Here is a 19,923-nt window from a genome sequence, read left to right on the forward strand (position 1 = left end):
CATATATAAATAATAATTATTACGGAAATTAAAATAATTATTTTTAAAAAAAACCCAACCTTTTCTGTTGTTACCGAGGTATTTTTGAATATAAATGAAATAAATTAGAGGTTACTGCGTTTTCTCTTAAGTGACACGAGGGGGCGCTTTCGAGTCACATGACTATATTCATCATCTAAAAACTGTTTATGTTCTTATATCATTATTTATGCGATAATTATTGTAACTATTTCAAATAGTTAGTATATTAAATATTATTTAAAGTGAGTTAATGAGTTTAGAATTTCGTAGAAGTAGTAGTTTTATAAGAGTAAAAGAATTTGTCCGGTGTTTGCAAAAAAAAACAACTGCGGATAAACGCAAAAGTTAAGGAAGTTGGGGTTGAAGGTCAAGAGGTCAACCAAGAGGGAGGGGGGAGAGGCGTCTTCAGGCGGCGCTGACCCCTCCTCCGTGTCAGCCGCAGCTTCCGTGTTTACACACCCACAGGAGAGATGTTTACCGAGCCAGCGTAGAGTCTCCCTTCGGAGGGGCTGCGAGAGAGAACAGGTGCTTCTGCGGGCCACTGCTCGCTTCTCCCGGGCGGGATGTTCACTCGACGGGGTCATGGGGACGTCAAGAAATCTACACAGAAAGTTCTGGACCCAAAGAAGGATGTACTGACTCGCCTCAAACACCTGCGCTCGCTCATAGGTGAGTCGCAGCATCACTAGCTTAGCTAGGCTAACACCTTTTTTAGCTACTTGTCACCGGCGAGCAAAAAACGCAAAAAAAACGTGCAAAAAAAAAGAAAAAAAAGCGACTCGTTTTCCGCTTTGTTTTCTCAACGTGCACGTGTTTGTTGTGTGTTTAAAAAAAAACGCGTGCATGTGTCGCTAATATTCGCTAGCCTCATCTTTAGCCGGACTAAGCTAGCTATGCTAACAGATGCTGGCAGGGAGAGCTCACATTGTTTCCTTCTCCTTTGTCATCACTCCTGCGCTTCTTCCTCCCTTCATTCTGCTGTTTTTCTCTCTGTCTGTGGAACAACAACAAGGAACAAGGCAGTGGGGAAGTGATTTGTTCACAAAAACTAGGAAGTGGAATAAAAAAAACAAAAAACGTGTTAGTCATGTGCTGCTGTTTACCACCAGCATCAACATCATCTTTTGTTTTTTAGTTCTTAAAATGGCTGATCAGTTATGCATTGTGTTGGTTAAAAGCTTGACTTAAACATAAGTAATATTGTAGTTTAATCAGCATGTATATTTGCTTTTATTATCTGTTTGCTTATATTCTTAATGTTGGTCTCAAACGACTGCATTGCCTGTCATGTAGAAAACACAATTATTTTTGTTATTGTGGAAATAAAATATATGTAGAATCTGAATAAGAACAACATTTAGTTGCCATTGTCAGTGAAGGATTTTACCAACTATTCATTTTCTTTGGCAAACATGAAACATGAAACGGGTTCTTTTTTTCTATTGTTTATTTTGTGTCTTATTTAATTATTTTATTCCGTACTGACGCCTCAAAGAAAACAAATGTAATGTCTGGCAAAACACTGGCAAAAAAAGGATTCTGATTCTGAAATAAAATATGCAATTGAACTATTTACAAAGTGCAGAAAGTGTGTACAATGGAAAGTGGTTACAATAATGTTGTGTTCAAGAGTCAAATCTCTTGTTGGGGGGGTGAAGGGAAAGGCACTTGTTGTGGAGGGAGGTTCTGGTTCAGATGGACCGTAGTCTCCTGAAAATAAAGTGAATAAAACAAAGTAATAAGTATCAAGTTTTATTCTAGTTTTCGGTACCCATGTGTGATCAAAAATTGATAATGTGTGATACATGACAAAGGCATTGGGCATCAGATTAAGTTGTTACTTGTTGGCAAGTGTTGTTCTGCCAGGAAATATGTATGATTACTGTTGCATGAAAAAAAAAAAAAAGCTTGTAGTTGAAATTTACTTGAGCTGAAAAACATTAACTCAAGGTGTAATGATATTTTCCTTTTGTTGGAATTGATATTTATAAAAGTTTGTGTCGTTCAGGAACCAGTATCGAAGCGAACGTATCGGAATGATGAAAGGATGCGCTAATTAGATGTTTTTGTGTACTAGTCTCAGTCCTTGAGAAATGTTTTAACAGGTTGCACACAGAAAACAATATACAGTATTTAATATCTGTTCTACCGATTGCTACTGTCTGAAACATGACGTCTAGATGCTTGCATACCTCTGCCAAGCAGCTTATTAAAACACAAAATGCTATCCAAATCAACTTCTTTAATACGAAAAAAACGTTAGACCAAATTTTCAAAAGCTTCGGCAACCTGAGGTAAAACTTGTAAAGTAGAAACCAACAACATTTTTGTCACTAAAATAATTTATTTTTAGTGATTTGACAGTTTGTGTGTACAGCAGCGGTTTGAAGCCATACGAGTGATGGCACCTTGAACATATTTTTAATCTGAGAAAAAAAAAATCTGGATAAAGAAAACCATACCATAGTTGCGAACTGAAAGTTACTCTAAAGGTCCTACTCTGAGTCACATCCGGATGTCAGAGATCTCGTGCTGTCTCACTAACCTTCGGAGAAAACAGTTGCTCGTGTTCTTCAGAAGAAGTTAATGTGGCATAAAAGTTGTTACTACTGAGTTTTTTTTTTCTCGTCTTTCAACCCAGAACTGGTTAGATCCGGTCCAGAATTAGAAACATGAAGCTTGACAACTGTAAAAAGGGTCTTTCAGACTGGAATCATTTCACAACCATATTGTTAAAAGAAAGAAAAATAAACTACACAAATAATACTTTTTCCAACGCAAGACATGCTTTTCCTTTCACCAGGGGTTTCTCCTTAATTCCTCTTTATTTTAGCTTTCATTTTTAAAACCTCAGAGCAGATTGTGGTTCTACTTCCGAGAAGAAGTCTGCACAATGGGATTCAAGGAAAGTTTTTTTCAACAGATGAATAATATTATGTTTTTTTGGGGTAAAATTGTCTTTAAACCGATGTCATGTTTGGGTGTTTCTTGTCTCCATTTTGCTTGATTAGTAGTTGATCTTAAATTTAATGGTTTTAAAGAATTCTTAAAAAGGCTTGAATTGAACTTACCTTAAGTGCAGGATATTTATGGTTTTTTTTGCGTGTGAAGACATTAAATTGTCTACTTCAGGTCGTGACGCACAAAAGCTGTTAAAGCGAAGTTATCATCAGGGATGAAATTAGGTAGGCGAGCGCTTTTTTTGTGAATTCTTGCGAGTGAGATTGACGAGGGAATTCTTAGATCTTAAGAACTGTGGTTAATTATAATTGCAGTTGCCAAACTCATTTCAAAGTAGGTCAAGAAAATGTTGCCGCTTGAGATTTCCTAAGCCGGTCTCTCATTACCGTGAAGGCAGTTTGAAATATTTAAAATGCCAGAAACATAAAAATTTTGACGGTATATATATATAAGAAAATGAGGGTAAAGATCCCTGTTTCTGATCCTCCCTTAACTAGCTGTGACAGTTTCCATCAGATAATGTTGTAAACTCTTTCTAAGGGCTGCCTCGGTTCAATGTCAAGGCGAACGCAACCAAAGTGGAAGTGAAGCCAGAGGACGGTCTGCAGCTTCTGTTTTTCTTTCCTTCATGCACGGTTACAGATAAGAGCCGGTCTGTTTGGCCAGTCACTGATAGTAGAGCCTGAGTCGCTGAAGTCCCCCCCCGACCTCCCTGATTTCACTGCGTTTTCAGCACGGAGAGGATTTCCTCCCGGTGTTGCTTGGAAAGGGAAGTAGTGCTGAGAGATGTGTAGGACTAGGGACCAGAGGGAATTCAGCAGACTTTCCTACTCTGAAGTCGAATCATGGATTTTCTAATTCTATACGCTTCATGACATCTACTATATTGCGCTGACGACAATTTCTGGTCAAAAACTACTTTTTCAGCATCCAGTACTAGAATATGTAGATGTTTAAACTTCACAAACCTTTTTAAGAAGTTTATTTTTTACTGCTTATCGTGTTATTTCTTCTAATTTTAGCCAAATACAAAAGCAAACGTTGTCATTCTACGAAGATGATACTTTTGTGTCCTTTTGTAAAAGCTGAAAAGTCAAAACATATTTAGAAAAAACTACATCTGATTAAAATGAATGGAATCACACAATGTATTTTAAGAATGACATGGTCATTATACATCTTTATGTTTTAGTTTTGACCAAGAATATGGAAGTCCCACGTAGGATAAGCACCACTTTTATTTTGAAAAAGCTATTTTACCCCTATTACCTTTTTAGAATGATGCCCTTGAAATATACTACATGTTCTCTTAAACCAAAAATACAATTTTGTATATGAAATCGAATGAAGATTCATGTCTGTCCTGCAGTTCTACATACCATCATCCAAAGATGTTCTGTTTAAAAAGTCCATGTTGTGTTAGTTATAACCGAAATCCTTGATGGTCTCAAGCAGGAAAGTTCTCACACAAATAATTTGCTCTTTTAAGAAATTAATTTATACCCCATGTACCACATGAAAACTGAAAATGAATCATTGTTTTACAGTAAAGAAAAATATACACAGAAAGCTAATATTTTTAGCTTAGCTTTATCTTCTGTTTGTTTACATAACAAACGATCCAGAGAACATGTGACCCTCATCGACAGAAGCGGTTCCAGGCCCGTTGTGGAAGCTGTCATATTGGTTGTTGGTCTATTTTCAGGCAGCTTATTGGTTTTTTTCTGCCCACTGAACCGATCTGCTGGATAGAGTGTGAAAGCTGCTGCTGTTGCATGTTAATGTGCCAGTCATGCCTGGTCGCCCCGATGAGGTTGTTGATTACAGGAGGCCTGTTTATCGCCTTCTTCCTCGTGGCCTCGGGGACAGAGTGGCTGTTGCTTCAACTCGTCGTTGACCTGAAGTCATTCTCGTGCCCTTCACCAGCCGTTCTGTTTTCTTAACCCACTTAATGGCTGAAAGAAAAGCAAATGAATTAAAGGGGTATCTGTGACATTTTTAGCCCTCTAAACGGGAACAGATAACTCGGAAAATAATCCCAACCCTTAGTCTACATGAGGGTGAGTAGAAAATTATAAAATGAATCAAAATAGTATAATAATAATAATATTTTTTTGTAATCTTACCCTTTAAGCTCTTTATACCTTAAACATCTAATAGATACTTCCTCTCTCTTTGCGCTTGATGGATCTACTGACTCCTTCAAGAAACATCTTAAGACGTTTTTATTTGTTCAGGCTTTTCCTTGATTTTCTGGAACTCCTGTGTTTTTCTCAGTATTATCTTGACCTTTAAAGTATATACTTTATTGAATATTGTTTTGATTGTTTAAGCGGTTTGTGACTGTGGTCTGGAAAAGCGCTATACAAATAAAAATGACTTACTTACTTACTAAATGTTACTTCAATTTGAGTTTTTTCCCCTGTTGTTCTATAAATGAGCTTAAGTATTTAATTTCAAAAGTTAACTTTTTTCTTACTAAGGATAACCCCGTTGATTCGGATCTTCTTTAATCTAAATAAACAATACTTTCTGTAATTGAGTCAAGAAATTTATCCAAATCGTATTCTTTGAGGGAGATATACAAAAACCAAAAGAAATATTTTGGCATTTGAATAAAATAGATATGTACATAGGGTTGACCATTACCACGTTGAAATAGTCGGAGAGTAAACAACTAGGGTTGTTATAAATATGGATAAGGCGATATATAACGATATTCTTTTCCACAATATTGTATCGATATCTGACAGCACTGTATCTTTTTTTATTTCCCCCAAAACAAAGATTCATGTTGTTTTTTTTTTCTCCATTTTTGGCTTTTATAAAATATTTGTTGTGTTACCATAGTTCTTTGAGCATTTATGTTTCAATAACGTGTGCCTAAAACCAAATGATTCAAATTTAAAATCCCGGGCGATGACTGAGGACAAGAGGATACAGTGGACTCCACTGACGTTTGGACATATTTTGCTTTTTTCCAAAAGTAATGCGGTCTGTAAATCCTGCAAAGCCAGAGTCAAGTACTTGGGCAATACTAAAAATGTATATGTTGTTCCTATGGTTTCGCAATATTGTGATGCATATCTTATTGCCAGATTCTTGCAAATACACACCCCTGTAAATAACTGATGATTGTGCAAAGCTAAATAAAAAAGTTTCTCTGGTTGAACTTTCTTCCAGTTCTATAAAATAACCAAAAAAATGAAGTAATAATAACCCGAGCTTGAGAGTACAATTCAGCTACAACAGGTTTTGTTATTCGATACGGTCGGAATTCAGTACCAGCTTTCAGACCTTGGCGAGTAGATCAAATATTTTCTCGACAATTTCGTCTTCGTAACGAGACAAACTGCACACTTTATTCCCTGATCTGAAGCAACACTTTGAGTCCAGACTTTACTTAGTTATCCGGTTCTGTATTGTCAAGTTTCATCTTAAAAATTCCAGATATTCGATCGCGCTAGTCTGTGTTGTACCTTGAGGTACTTCTTTAAAGAATGCCTCAAGAATTGCAGGGTTTGGCACATAGACGGAACCGTCCAAAACCAAAGCAAAGATTTATCTCATAAAGATTTCCTGGTCTCTTAAATCCCTTTGCTTCATATGTGTGTGTTCCTCCCACGAGTGTTGGCAAGTGTATCCGTCTGCTCTCCTGAACCTGCCGCTGAAACCAGAGGATATCACGAGCCTAAACCATCGGCAACAACACTGGAGCAGCTCTTAAGAAGCTCGTCCGTGTTCGTCGGGTGAAAGACGAGATCACTCAACTTCTGATTCTCCACTTTTGTCAAACACTTATCGGAGCCTTGTGAATAAATTCTACCTCTTAGCAGCTTTGACCCTCACTAGTCTCCAGTCGCCTCGGCTTCTAACACCTTTTTTTACCTTAAGTGCTTATCTGGACATGTTTCTTCAACTATTTTTTATTGAAAAGTATTTTCATCTCAAGCTTTACAATGTGAGAGTCAAAGCTACTTATTGTACTGTGCTTTAGGGGTGTAAAAATGATCAATATAACCATATATCGCAATATTTGTATTCACAATACTGTATCAACGATAACAAACGCTCTTGTTGGTGTGAATGTTGACTTCATCATTGGAATCTGCCTCGTTCCCATATATAGATAGATTGTGTTTCAGGAACTTCAGGACGATCAATGATGACACAAAAATACATTTAACAAGTTTAGTAACACCGTTAAATGCTCTACTAACTAACCTTCAAATCGTATCAAATCAGATCAAATCATTATTTTAATTTTTAACCAAAAATAATAAATAAAATAACTTTAAAGTAAAAGGTAAAATGTATATTTAACATCAGCTTTTAAAGCTTTTAATGTTTGGACTCATTTTGGCTTTAAAACGGAGTTTAAAGTTAAAAATTAAACACTGACGGATACTGGATATTACATGTTACTCCAGGTTGTTTATTGTTAATGTAAGTTTACATTTTTTGTTAATATTTTGAGAAGCACTTTCCTACAATCACTTTCACATTTGATTAGAAAAAGTATTTGCTAATATCTTTGTTGTAAAAGCCAGAAGGAGTGTTGTATCTTTAGAAAGAAGAAACAATATATTGTTGTTACTACAGTATCGCAATATATCGTTTTTACTACAGTATCGCAATATATTGTTGTTACTACAGTATAGCAAAATATATCGCAATATATTGATGTTACAACAGTATCGCAATATATCCTTGTTAATGCAGTATCGCAATATATCACGATATATCGTTGTTACTACAGTATCGCAATATATTGTTGTTACTACAGTATTGCACTATATCGCAATATATATCGTTGTTACTACAGTATCGCAATATATCGTTGTTAATACAGTATTGCAATTTATTGATGTTACTACAGTATCGCAATATATCGTTAGTACGTTATCGCAATATATCTCAATATATCGTTGTTACTACAGTATCGCAATATATCGTTTTTACTACAGTATCGCAATATATTGTTGTTACTACAGTATAGCAAAATATATCGCAATATATTGATGTTACAACAGTATCGCAATATATCCTTGTTAATGCAGTATCGCAATATATCACGATATATCGTTGTTACTACAGTATCGCAATATATTGTTGTTACTACAGTATTGCACTATATCGCGATATATATCGTTGTTTCTACAGTATCGCAATATATCGTTGTTAATACAGTATTGCAATTTATTGATGTTACTACAGTATCGCAATATATCGTTAGTACGTTATCGCAATATATCTCAATATATCGTTGTTACTACAGTATCGCAATATATCGTTGTTACTACAGTATCGCAATATATTGTTGTTACTACAGTATCGCAATATATCGTTGTTACTACAGTATCGCAATATATCGTTGTTACTACAGTATCCCAATATATCGTTGTTACTACAGTATTGCACTATATCGCGATATATATCGTTGTTACTACAGTATCGCAATATATCGTTGTTAATGCAGTATCGCAAATATCGTATCATCACACATGTATTGTGATACATATCACCTGATTCTTGCCAATACACAGCCCTACTGAGCTTAGTCACTTTTTTTTCTAGTTTCTAAAAACTCATTATTCCTAAGTTATGTTTAAAGCAATTTTCTACCTTTCGCTCTCATTTCTTTCTGGGGTTCAGTAATGGTGGCTGAATCAAATGATCTAAAAATGAATGAATGAAGTAAGAAAACTGATTACAACTGGTGGTAACAATACATTATACAAGGATTGAACGAAGGCATTTTCAACAAAAATTAAGTTTTGCTTCCAATTTTTCCCTGTAAAAATCCAGTGCTCACTTTCTTCTTCTTTCAGAGGGAACTTTTTTTTTAACCTGAGCAGGTACAATGATCAGGACAGGTAATGGGTAATTGTCAGAACACTCCGGCAGTTATGGGAGTGTCCTTGTAGAGTACAAATTAAGGAATGTGTGTGTTCCTGTTTGTTTTTTTTACTGCTCAAGTCAGGGATTCACCATATGGCTGGTTGCTTATTACTAGTTTATATACGTCGTCAAAGAGCAGACTTTGTCCTGGACCCAGTGCTGGAGGCAGATGGGACGAGCCACTGACTTCCAGTCGCCCTGGAATAAATATGCAAACGTGTCCTCCTTACTTTACATGTCCTCGTGCCAGGATTTAGAAGTACTTTCAAGCGACATTTAGATTATGTTTCATTTTAAAAGTAAGTTATAATAAGATCAATCTAATCTTTGAAAGGTGTTTATTAAATGTTAACATTTCCTTTTTAACTCCTGGACAAGAGAAGTTAAAGATCTTTTTCTCTTTTTTTTTTTTTAATCTCTCTGACGCCACAAAAACCTGTTTCTCCAGTTCCAGCGTTTACCTGTCCTGTGTTTGCTGTGGACTGAAGGGAGTCGTGGCACCAAACCTCAAGCTTATCTTACATTCTTGTTGTACTTTCGTGATCGCATTTTTTTGGTTTGAAACATTTGCAGAGTTCACTGAGAAAGCAGGGTTCCTGGAAGTTATTTTATTTGAGTTTTTTTTTTTTAGTTTAGGTACAGTTTAAAGTCCCACCACAAAAACACTTGGACATGTATCAGTTGGAAAATTAATTAATAAAGTTCAAAGTCAACACCTTAAGGTATTTTTGAAGTTTAAAAAGTTTACAAATATAGTTGTTTTTTTTAACTTTCTTCCATTAATCACATGGTTAACGTTGCAACAGATGTTTAATTACATTTTTTATATAGTTTACTGTGGTTAATAAACTATAATTATTATTTAATTTATTCTGGCTCATATTCAAGGAATCAGACAGTTCAATGAGGAAGTAGTTTTAGTCTAGACAGAACCCAAGTATCATAAAATCATAATAAAAGTTAATTTAAAATGTCGAAAATGTTTTAAAAATGCATTTTCAGCAAAAGCATTATATAATGATATATTGCTACTTGAAAAAAAAACAACTTTTAACCAAAATTATGATTTTAAAAATAAACCTTTAGATACTTTCATGTGTGTATATATATTATATATATATATATATATATATATATATATACAGTATATATATACAGTGTATTATATATCTATGAAAATTCTAATTAACTGATACTTGTTGCCAGTCTTCAAGGATTACTAACTGAAAAGGGGGGATAGTGTTGCCAGTTTAGCACCTTGGTGGTGTTAAGTGGATAATGAATGACCTCTGACCACGCCAAGATGATTTCACACTGTGCACCGTGAAGTCCCATCAGCCACAATCTGTTACACAAATCTACCGTGAGTTCACACACGGAGGCACAGAAGCTTCCCCCATGTTTTATTTTGTTTAAACAACAAGCGTTTTATGTTGTATTTGTTCGTACAAATCGAAGCCCGACCTCCGTGAGACTAGAATCTGGCATCAAGTCGAGGAAATGCGTGAATTTGTGCCAATGGGCGCCCGGGAAACGAACATCAATCTAACCTCAGCACGTGTTGAATTAGGATTGACGTTTCCCGCCGTGGCTCGGTTTAAAACACATGTTTCACTATTAGTCACAGCTGTGTTCTGTCAGAGCCAATGAAAGCGCTCGTCCGTGGTCCATTTATGAATCACCTTTTTTCATCACGGTGATTAAAAACTCACCTAAAGCCGATACACCAGGGTTTTCACTTCTTTGTCGAGGCTTTTTCCAGATCAAGATTTCCATGATAACGACCACAATCCTGTCTCTGTTTCCTTAAGCTTTTAATGTTTGGACTCATTTTGGCTTTAAAACGGAGTTTAAAGTTAAAAATGAAACACAGACAGATACTGGATATTACATGTTACTCCAGTCTGTTTGAGATGTTAATGCACTTTATTGTTTATTGTTAATGTAAGTTTACATTTTTTGTTAATATTTTGAGAAGCACTTTCCAACAAGCACTTTCACATTTGATTAGAAAAGTATTTGTTAATTTCTTTGTTGTAAAAGCCAGAAAAAGTGTTGTTTCTTTAAAAGAAACAATATATTGTTGTTACTACAGTATCGCAATATATCGTTTTTACTACAGTATCGCAATATAACGCAACATATTGTTGTTATTACAGTATAGCAAAATATATCGCAATATATTGATGATTCAACAGTATCGCAATATGTCGTTGTTAATGCAGTATCGCGATATATCGTTGTTACTACAGTATCGCAATATAATGCAACATATTGTTTTTATTAAAGTATAGCAAAATATATCGCAATATATTGATGTTTCAACAGTATCGCAATACATCATTGTTAATGCAGTATTGCCATATATCACAATATATCGTTGTTACTACAGTATCGCAATATATCGTTGTTACTACAGTATTGCACTATATCGCGATTTATATCGTTGTTACTACAGTATCGCAATATATCGTTGATACTACAGTATTGCACTATATCGCGATATATATCGTTGTTACTACAGTATCGCAATATATCGTTGTTAATACAGTATCGCAATATATCGTTGATACTACAGTATTGCACTATATCGCGATATATATCGTTGTTACTACAGTATCGCAATATATCGTTGTTACTACAGTATCGCAATATATCGTTGATACTACAGTATTGCACTATATCGCGATATATATCGTTGTTACTACAGTATCGCAATATATCGTTGTTACTACAGTATTGCACTATATCGCGATATATATCGTTGTTACTACAGTATCGCAATATATCGTTGTTAATACAGTATTGCAATTTATTGATGTTACTACAGTATACTACTAGTAGACTAGAATCTGGCATCAAGTCGAGGAAATGCGTGAATTTGTGCCAATGGGCGCCCGGGAAACGAACATCAATCTAACCTCAGCACGTGTTGAATTAGGATTGACGTTTCCCGCCGTGGCTCGGTTTAAAACACTTGTGTTACTATTAGTCACAGCTGTGTTCTGTCAAAGCCAATGAAAGCGCTCGTCCGTGGTCCATTTATGAATCACCTTTTTTCATCACGGTGATTAAAAACTCACCTAAAGCCGATACACCAGGGTTTTCACTTCTTTGTCGAGGCTTTTTCCGGATCAAGATTTCCATGATAACGACCACAAATCCTGTCTCTGTTTCCTTACGCTGTAGTTTGATTTCCTCGTCCAGGATTGTTGAGTCAGAGATAAGTGGAAGCATAAAAAGTTTTCTCTGATCGGAAGACCTCTCCTGGTGTTGTTTGAGTCATCTTTAATTGATGTGGTTTTAATGCTCCTCTCGTCTTCCTCTCCAACTTAAACTCGTAAATACCTGAAATACTGCATCGTCACGCTGATGATACTCATCGATTTCGACAAGCAAGGTTGTTCAAAATGAACTGATGTCTTAAGCAATTGGTTGAAAATAATGTGTTACTTTGGCACAAGAAAAAGAGACTAAATTTGATTTAAAAATTTTAAATTGTTACTCTTGAAAATGGAGAAAAATACTCATTCTAAGGAAAATAAAATCACAGAACACAGAAGAAATTACGACCGCCTTTCAGTAATAGGCACTTTCGCTGACGTTATTATTGACTAAGTAATACATATTTTTATATATTGAAATAATAATTGAATATACCGTTGATATCCTAACTTCTTGCGTCTGTTTTTCGACATATTTGACCCGAAGTTCGATCTGAAACTTACTGACAATGTTTAGCAGTGATAAATATTGAATTTACTTTTAAAAAAAATTAAAAAAAATTCAGTTTATTCGTTACTAATTGTATTTCTATAACCAAAACATGTGTTTGTAATGCTGTATTTGCTTTGGTTTAAAGACTAGCAGGTCTGAATAAATAAGTTAATAAATAACGTTGAGTTATTTTTTGCTTTATTTCTGTTATTGATTGACATTTTTATTTTTTACATCTATGGTTAATGATAAATAGCTCTTACTTGTATAGCGCTTTGCTATGCTAACACTAAGTTACACATTCACCCTTTCATAAACACACAATCACACACTGATGGGAGTAGGCTGCGACGCAGCCAATGCTAATTGCGGCAATGCTAGCCGTGTTTCTTGACACCACACAAGTTTGAGTTTTATCTTGATGGTTAACTCATACATATATTTGTGAAAATATACATGTTTGAGACATTTATACAATTCATTTCAGCAGAAGGAGTGTGTATCGGCGAGAATCTGCCAATACGACAAATATCGAGATACGGGGACAACAATACGATATATTGTAATATATATTTCGATACTGTAGGCACAAGGATATATTTGTAGTATTGTCTAAGTACTACAGAATTTACAGACTGCTTGACACTTGAGAAATACATTATTTCTTTCGAAAAACAAAATATGTCCAAACATCAGCTTTAAAAGCTGCTGGAGTCCAGTGTATCCTCTCGTCCTCAGTCATCACCGGGATCTGGCAGGATTTAATTGTTACTTTAGCTGCGGAGGATGTAACGACTGCCGCTATCTAGTGTGAATATGTGTTAATTGTAAATGAAAACAATAGAATAATTTCATTTTATAGACACTTTATTTAACTATTGACCATAAAAAAAATATTGGTACAACATAAAATATGATTTTCAAGTCTCTGATAAAAAAACAAACAATCGGTGCGGTGCTGACGAATATCTATACATTATCGTGGAAATAAAACAACTGTATTTATCAGACTATCTTGTCCATCCTGAGACGGTCACAAGGACGAAGGACAGTTCCCGCTCAGAACTGGACGTCGCGATGCAGCTCAGCCAGGCTTCCTCCTTAAAGACACCCTTGTGTCTGATCTAACTCCACTTTATCTTCTTTCATTTATTTTGGCCAGAGTGCGCCGCACCTGCTAGCGTCGGCTAAACTCCATGCTAATGAACTGGTATCACTCAAAGTGATGTGAGCATGGCTCGGCATTTTAATGGCGCAGGTGGAATCAAAGGCATTTAAAAGTCCCGTGGTCATTAAGTGTGTGTTCATGTGGGCAGCGTTTGTCCGAGTAAATATACCGAGCGGCTCCGGCTGACTGAGTAGACCTTCGACCTTCTGGGTAAATATGCTAACTGTAGACACTCTTCCGCTCGCTCGCTGTGTAAACCCGGGTTCGAGTCTTTTATTAGCAAGACAAGCAATGTGCTCAACCCTTGAACTTGAACCTCACACAGCGAGACTGTGTGGATTTAAGATTGTTTAGTTTTTTAAGGCCGTAGGTTTTCTTTCTCAGTTGACTCGAGACGAAAAAGATTCAATGTCCTTCCTTTTAATCCCAGATCCTGAACGCCTCTTTGTGTCGGGAGTGTGTTACCTGAGAGGTTGTCAACGTGTCGAGGGTGGGGGTTGAAATGCCTACTTTATTTTTTCAAAACTGCTCCGGACAAGCTTGTTAAGCATTAACTAGCACTCGCAGGATAAAAAATAAACTCTAGTGTGGATCTTATATGCTAGTGGCTACAGTTGAAATTAAAGAAATGTTACCTAAAGAGTCAAGTATGAATTAAATATTTTCTATTCTGGGTTGATTTTTGCAGTGTTTAAGATAAGGGTTTGAAACGTATAGTAATGCTCTTGACTCTCATAAGTAGTTCAAGTTCTTTTATTGTCAAATATACTGTACATGAATGCAATACATACCGTATGGATAAAATTGTCGTCCTCTTAGACCCACGATGCAAAACATGAAGTAGACAGCTAAAAAGCACATTAAAAAATATATTTATATTAATAAAAATAAGTTTTGCGAGTAGTTGTTTGTATTGGGAAGAATCTGGCGATACAATACATATCACGATACATGAGCATTGATCGGATATATAGCGATATATGGTGATACTGCAGTAACAAGGATATATTTGTAGTATTGTCGAGTACTTGACTCTGGTCTTGCAGAATTTACAGTCATTTACAGGGGTGTGTATCGGCAGGAATCTGGCGCTACGTATCACATTTCAAGGGCAACGATATTGCGATACATATACATTTTTAGTACTGCCCAAGATACTTGACTCTGGCGTTGCATGATTTACAAACCGCATTTTTGACAAAATATGCCCAAACTTTAGCTTTAAAATCTGCCGGAAGTCGACTGTATCCTCTCGTCCTCAGTCATTGCCTCGATTCCAGCGTCGTTCTTGTAGCTGCGGAGGATGTAACGACTGCATGTTAATTGTAAATCTAAAAATGAATCCACCTGAAGAGAGACACAAGTATAATTTATACTGTAATTAATGATCGTCTCAACCTCCGTCAAGTTTAAACGTCCACCACAGATTGTAGCTCTCTGTCAGAAATGTTTTGTTTTTTTTGTATTTTCCTCCCTCATGACCTCACCAGCCATCCGTCAAGCTCCGGCGAGTTGTTTGGGGAATTTGAGCAGATGGGGAGCAGTGAGGGTGAACGTTATGTCGAGGAGGATGGATGACAGGCTCGGCTAGTTCTGTGACGCGCCGTCTGACATCCAGAACCCAGCAGACGTCTCCTCGCATGTCTCCCTATAACCCACTGTCGGGTGATTGAACTGACATATTTTGGTCTTTTAATAGCAGGCGAGGACGAGATAACTCGCGCCACCCTTTGATCCGCTGGTTGTCGGAGTGTGTTAGTCTACGTCAGTCTGTCTGGGATCAATGCAGACCTTCAGCTCACCTGCTGAGTCGTCTGTCGCTGCTGCTTTTACACCTAAACAAGTGCATTTCACAGGTTTTGCTGTGTTTCTTTGTGTCTGTGGTTAATATATCGTGGACCTAAATACGTTTTTTTCAAGACAAACTATAAACATTTTTACTGCGTAAACATTGCGATCTAAGCTTTTGATTTTCTTTTAAATATATATATTGAATATATATACATTTTATTTTTATTAAGTTAAAATAAATGTGTGTATTAAACCACACACTTAAAAACAAAACACTACCGTGTAATAAGTTAGCATACATAAAATTAATTATTTTTTCTATTTTGTATTACTTTTTATTTTCGCTCATCTGGGTTTGTCAATAATCAGATTGATGTATCATGAACCTAAATAAGTATTTCCAAAAGTTTTCAGACAAACTATGAACATTTTTGCTGCGTAAACATTGTAGTCTGTGTGAAAGATTTTTTATTTTTTTATTTATTTTTTTATACCCATTTCATTTTATTTAGGTTAAAATAAATTTGTATATAAGACCACACATTTAAGAACAACACAATACCACGTATTATGTTTTAATATTTGACTCTTATATTTGTTTTGATACACCATACATACATTACATTACTTTGTTTTATTTTATTTTGAAAAGGGTAACAACTACATTTGAATTGACACAGTAAAACAATTATCAAGTTGCACATCTAGAGTACTTTAAGTAAATACAATCACAATGATTCAAATTGTAGTTTTTAATTATCTTTTTTTTTATGTGTATCTTGAGGCTCATCTGGATGGTCAATAACTTTTTTTTACTGTTTGAATGAGTTCCTGAATTTACCACAACACATTTTGCAAGTTTAGGTTTTATTTTTTATTTGTCCTAAATCATGACTTATTTTTTCTGTTGTTGCATTCAAGCATGTATTTTGATCCTTGAAAAAGTACCTACAAAGGAAGTTTAATCTACTCATTCAGTTTATTTTTTAAGACATTTCTGCTGAAGTACTGACTGTAAAACAACACTATAGTGTACTCCTTGCCTTGAGTCCTCTTGTGGGTTTCAAAAGACGTTTTCTGGGGGGGGGGGTTTTGCCAATGTTTTTCGAAGCAACGGAACAGTTCATCATTCCACAACTTTGACGGAAGTCTTGACAGCTATGCTAGCTTTTGCTGCCAGGTCTTTGGTGCCTTTGCTATCTCGCCATGGCCAGACTTCTGAGGCACTGAATCACTTGTATTTTCCAATGTATTTTTCTGCTCAAAAGTATTACACATCACTTCCTGTTGCTAATAACGCACAATATGGAGTTGTCACAAAACAGACCCTTGTTAACCGGCACACTTCTGGTCCTCTTCCAGCCATGCGTTGGAAAGACCCGCAACAGAAGGTGGATCTTAATTGTTGTTGTCGTGCCAGAATGCCTCCTGGCCTAGATTTTAATATTCAGATCAGACTCTCCTCATCACTACTGCGGCCGGATTAGGGCGATTTTTCATTTTCTCTGTCCAGTTTCCACACATAAAGTCAACTTAACTTGACTAGCATGGTGTTATGAGTGGAAGTAACCAGTAGCTATAGCTACATAAGCACTTGTGTACCTGTTTAGATGAGAAAAACTATTCAAAGTACAAGTCGCTGGTGGTAAATTTGACTCACAAATGATGAAAACAATGTCTATGTTTGTCTGGAATGGGGAAGTTATTTTGGATGTTTATCTTTAAAGCAAATTCTAGTCTAGTTCTGGCAACATTTCATTCATCAACTGAAGCATTTTCTTGACTCAAAGTTCATTTTATTCCACGTAAAAGGTCATTACAAAGGTGCGTGAGTCATATTTCCTAAGGTCATGTGTGTCACTTTCCAATCTTGCTGTGTTTTGTCAGCTTTAATAAAGCTTTTAATCATTAGATTAGATTTTTAATCCATTTTTTGTGATCTGCTTTCTTTCTTTTAGATTTCACCGACAAGAGTGAGCTGAAGATTTTCTTCGAGAGCAACTGTTCGCAGATTTATTTTATCTTCTATGAAAATTTCAGTACACTGGAAAGCAACTTAAAACAAAAAGGTGAGCCAGATCTTTATTTATGTTTTAAAACCTCTCGTCTAGAAACTCTATGACCCAGATTTTTTTCTGATAGAACGTATTCTGCTGCGCAACACAAAAAAAAGCACGACAGACTCACACGATGAACACAAAAGAAGCTAAAAATAGTTGCTCAATTTCAGCATTTCAATAAAAGCCACTTTGTTACTCAATTATTTGGATTTAATTCCATGTATTTCTCAACTGCAACGTTGATTATTCTTCTTTGTGTTGTTTCACATCGTCTCACATCTTGACGGCGTCCAATGACTGATGTTGTTTTTCAGGGAACAAATCTCAACGGGAGGAGCTGGACTCCATCCTCTTTATTTTCGAAGTAAGTTTCCACCTTTCACTGTTGTGCGTTTTGTGACTTGTGTGACGCTGAGGCGGGATCTGTTTCCAGCCAGAATCAGAATATGAATTTCAATGACGTCCGGTCGTCTAAAAGCGAGGAATCATGCGACATTATTCGCGGTCGATCCGTCTTGTGTTTACTTGTTGCCGGGGTAGCCCCTCCCCCCCCGGCGGTGTCTGTCACCCACCACAGGTTAAAGTCCTCCACCTTGTTTTCCCACCTGACTGCATACACGGCTCCAGTTTCCAATACAAACACTCGCTTCTCCCGTTACAACACAACAGACACATATGTGGTGGCAGCAGATCCAGGTCCTCGTCTGTGTGTTGTGGCTGCTTTATCTTTCAAGAGATTTGTCGTGTTTCGTACACAAGCCTTTTAGCAAACTAAAGGACCGCGGCGAGAGATCCTGAAGCAGCTTGAAGCCCTCGTTTGTCTTTGTTGATGTTTGCTCATGTGCTGAGGCGATAAGATGAGTTTGACTGATGGGCCTGACGAGGACGGGGTTGCCTTGGATTTAACTTCAACCTCTTGCACTTTAAATTAGATTTAATAATGTATATCATTTGCTTAATAGGCAAGAAGGAATTCATGTGGATTCGCAAGAATCTCACCTATCGCGATACAATATATTGTGATACTGTAGTAACCAGGATACATTTGTAGTATTGTCGAGTACTTGACTCTGGTGTTGCAGAATTTACAGACCACATGACTCTTGAGGAAGTCGTAACTGCTTTCATTTGTTTTGAAACCAAAATATGTCCAAACGTCAGCTTTAAAAGCTGCTGGAATCCACTGTATCCTCTTGTCCTCAGTCATAGCCTGAGACTCGCAGGATTTCAGTGTTCTTTTAGCTGCGGAGGACGTAATGACTTCCAGAAGCGTAATTGCAACATAAAAAAATACAATCAGCGTATTTGCAGGTTATTTGTAAATAATATAATTATTTTATTTTACAAACACAGTACTGCAGTACTGTATACATAAAAAAAAACTATATAACTAACTATTATCACATATAAAATGTGATTTGCAAGCCCCAAAAAAAGTATAAATATATATATATATATATAGTGCTTTTCAATTTTTGGGTAATAAAATCTCACAAAAGTATACAAATATGGCCGCCTCGCTGATAAGCACAGGGAAGAATGGAACAGTTCTACAACCTTTATGAAAACGTGGATATCTGAAGCTTGCTCACACAGCTTTGAAGAGCATCTACCCTATATTCACTTATGTCCAGTTTCATCTTGATAAGTTAGTAAGTAAAGGTAATTTGTAACGCGCAAAAACATTTTCTTTTGCTTATTTTTCAGTGCCTAATGATTAAAAAACAGGATGTTTATCCCAAATGGCACGTCCTTTATCCCATGATCCTTTGCATGAGGTACACAACCAACCATCTTATGACGTTAATAGTGCGACGTCGTTCCCTCACGTTCAAATATGTGTTAAGGCCATGTTTCATCTTGATAATGCTAACTCTTAAAACACAAAAACCACCCATAATATTGCAGTGGACTTTTCAAGTTCTCCTACATATTCATTTGTTTTTAATTTGACCTAAATATACACTTTTATGTTAAGTTATTTCGCATCCATTTTTTTTTGGGCCAATTTATTCCTGCTAATTAGCTTAAGCCAATCCAAATATTTGGAGTTACTCCCAGGATATTTCACGAAAAACAAGTTTGTGTTTGTGTGTTCCATTTGTGTTGCCTGTAATAATAACAGGGCAATTCCAGAAGGCGCGGTCGTGAATGACATCGTGGTTGTTTGGTTGTTTCTTCAGCGGGTTATGATTACAGTCTGAAGTCTGTGCAGGTGTAATAAAGCACCTCATCAGACTTTCCCTCCATATCTGTGGGCGTGATATCGTTCTTCATTCTCAAAGTGGTATGCCCTTCAGCTCC

At 36.2% G+C, this 19,923-nt stretch overlaps 1 protein-coding gene across 3 annotated transcripts in view; it reads left to right on the forward strand.

Annotated features, from left to right (window-relative positions):
* Positions 1 to 495: 495 nt before the first annotated feature.
* The window catches only part of ralgapa2 (Ral GTPase activating protein catalytic subunit alpha 2), a 121,132-nt gene continuing 101,704 nt past the window's right edge, over positions 496 to 19,923 (forward strand). For all 3 annotated transcript variants that reach the window (XM_087780491.1, XM_087780492.1, XM_087780493.1), the window contains exons 1-3: positions 496 to 690; positions 17,518 to 17,628; positions 17,934 to 17,983. In XM_087780491.1, the coding sequence (XP_087636617.1) occupies positions 585 to 690; positions 17,518 to 17,628; positions 17,934 to 17,983 (267 nt within the window). In that variant the 5' untranslated portion in view covers positions 496 to 584. The remainder of the gene's footprint in view (positions 691 to 17,517; positions 17,629 to 17,933; positions 17,984 to 19,923) is intronic.

Source organism: Callionymus lyra, chromosome 18 (assembly GCF_982586985.1).
Source record: "Callionymus lyra chromosome 18, fCalLyr1.hap1.1, whole genome shotgun sequence".
Taxonomy (NCBI): Eukaryota; Metazoa; Chordata; class Actinopteri; order Syngnathiformes; family Callionymidae; genus Callionymus; species Callionymus lyra.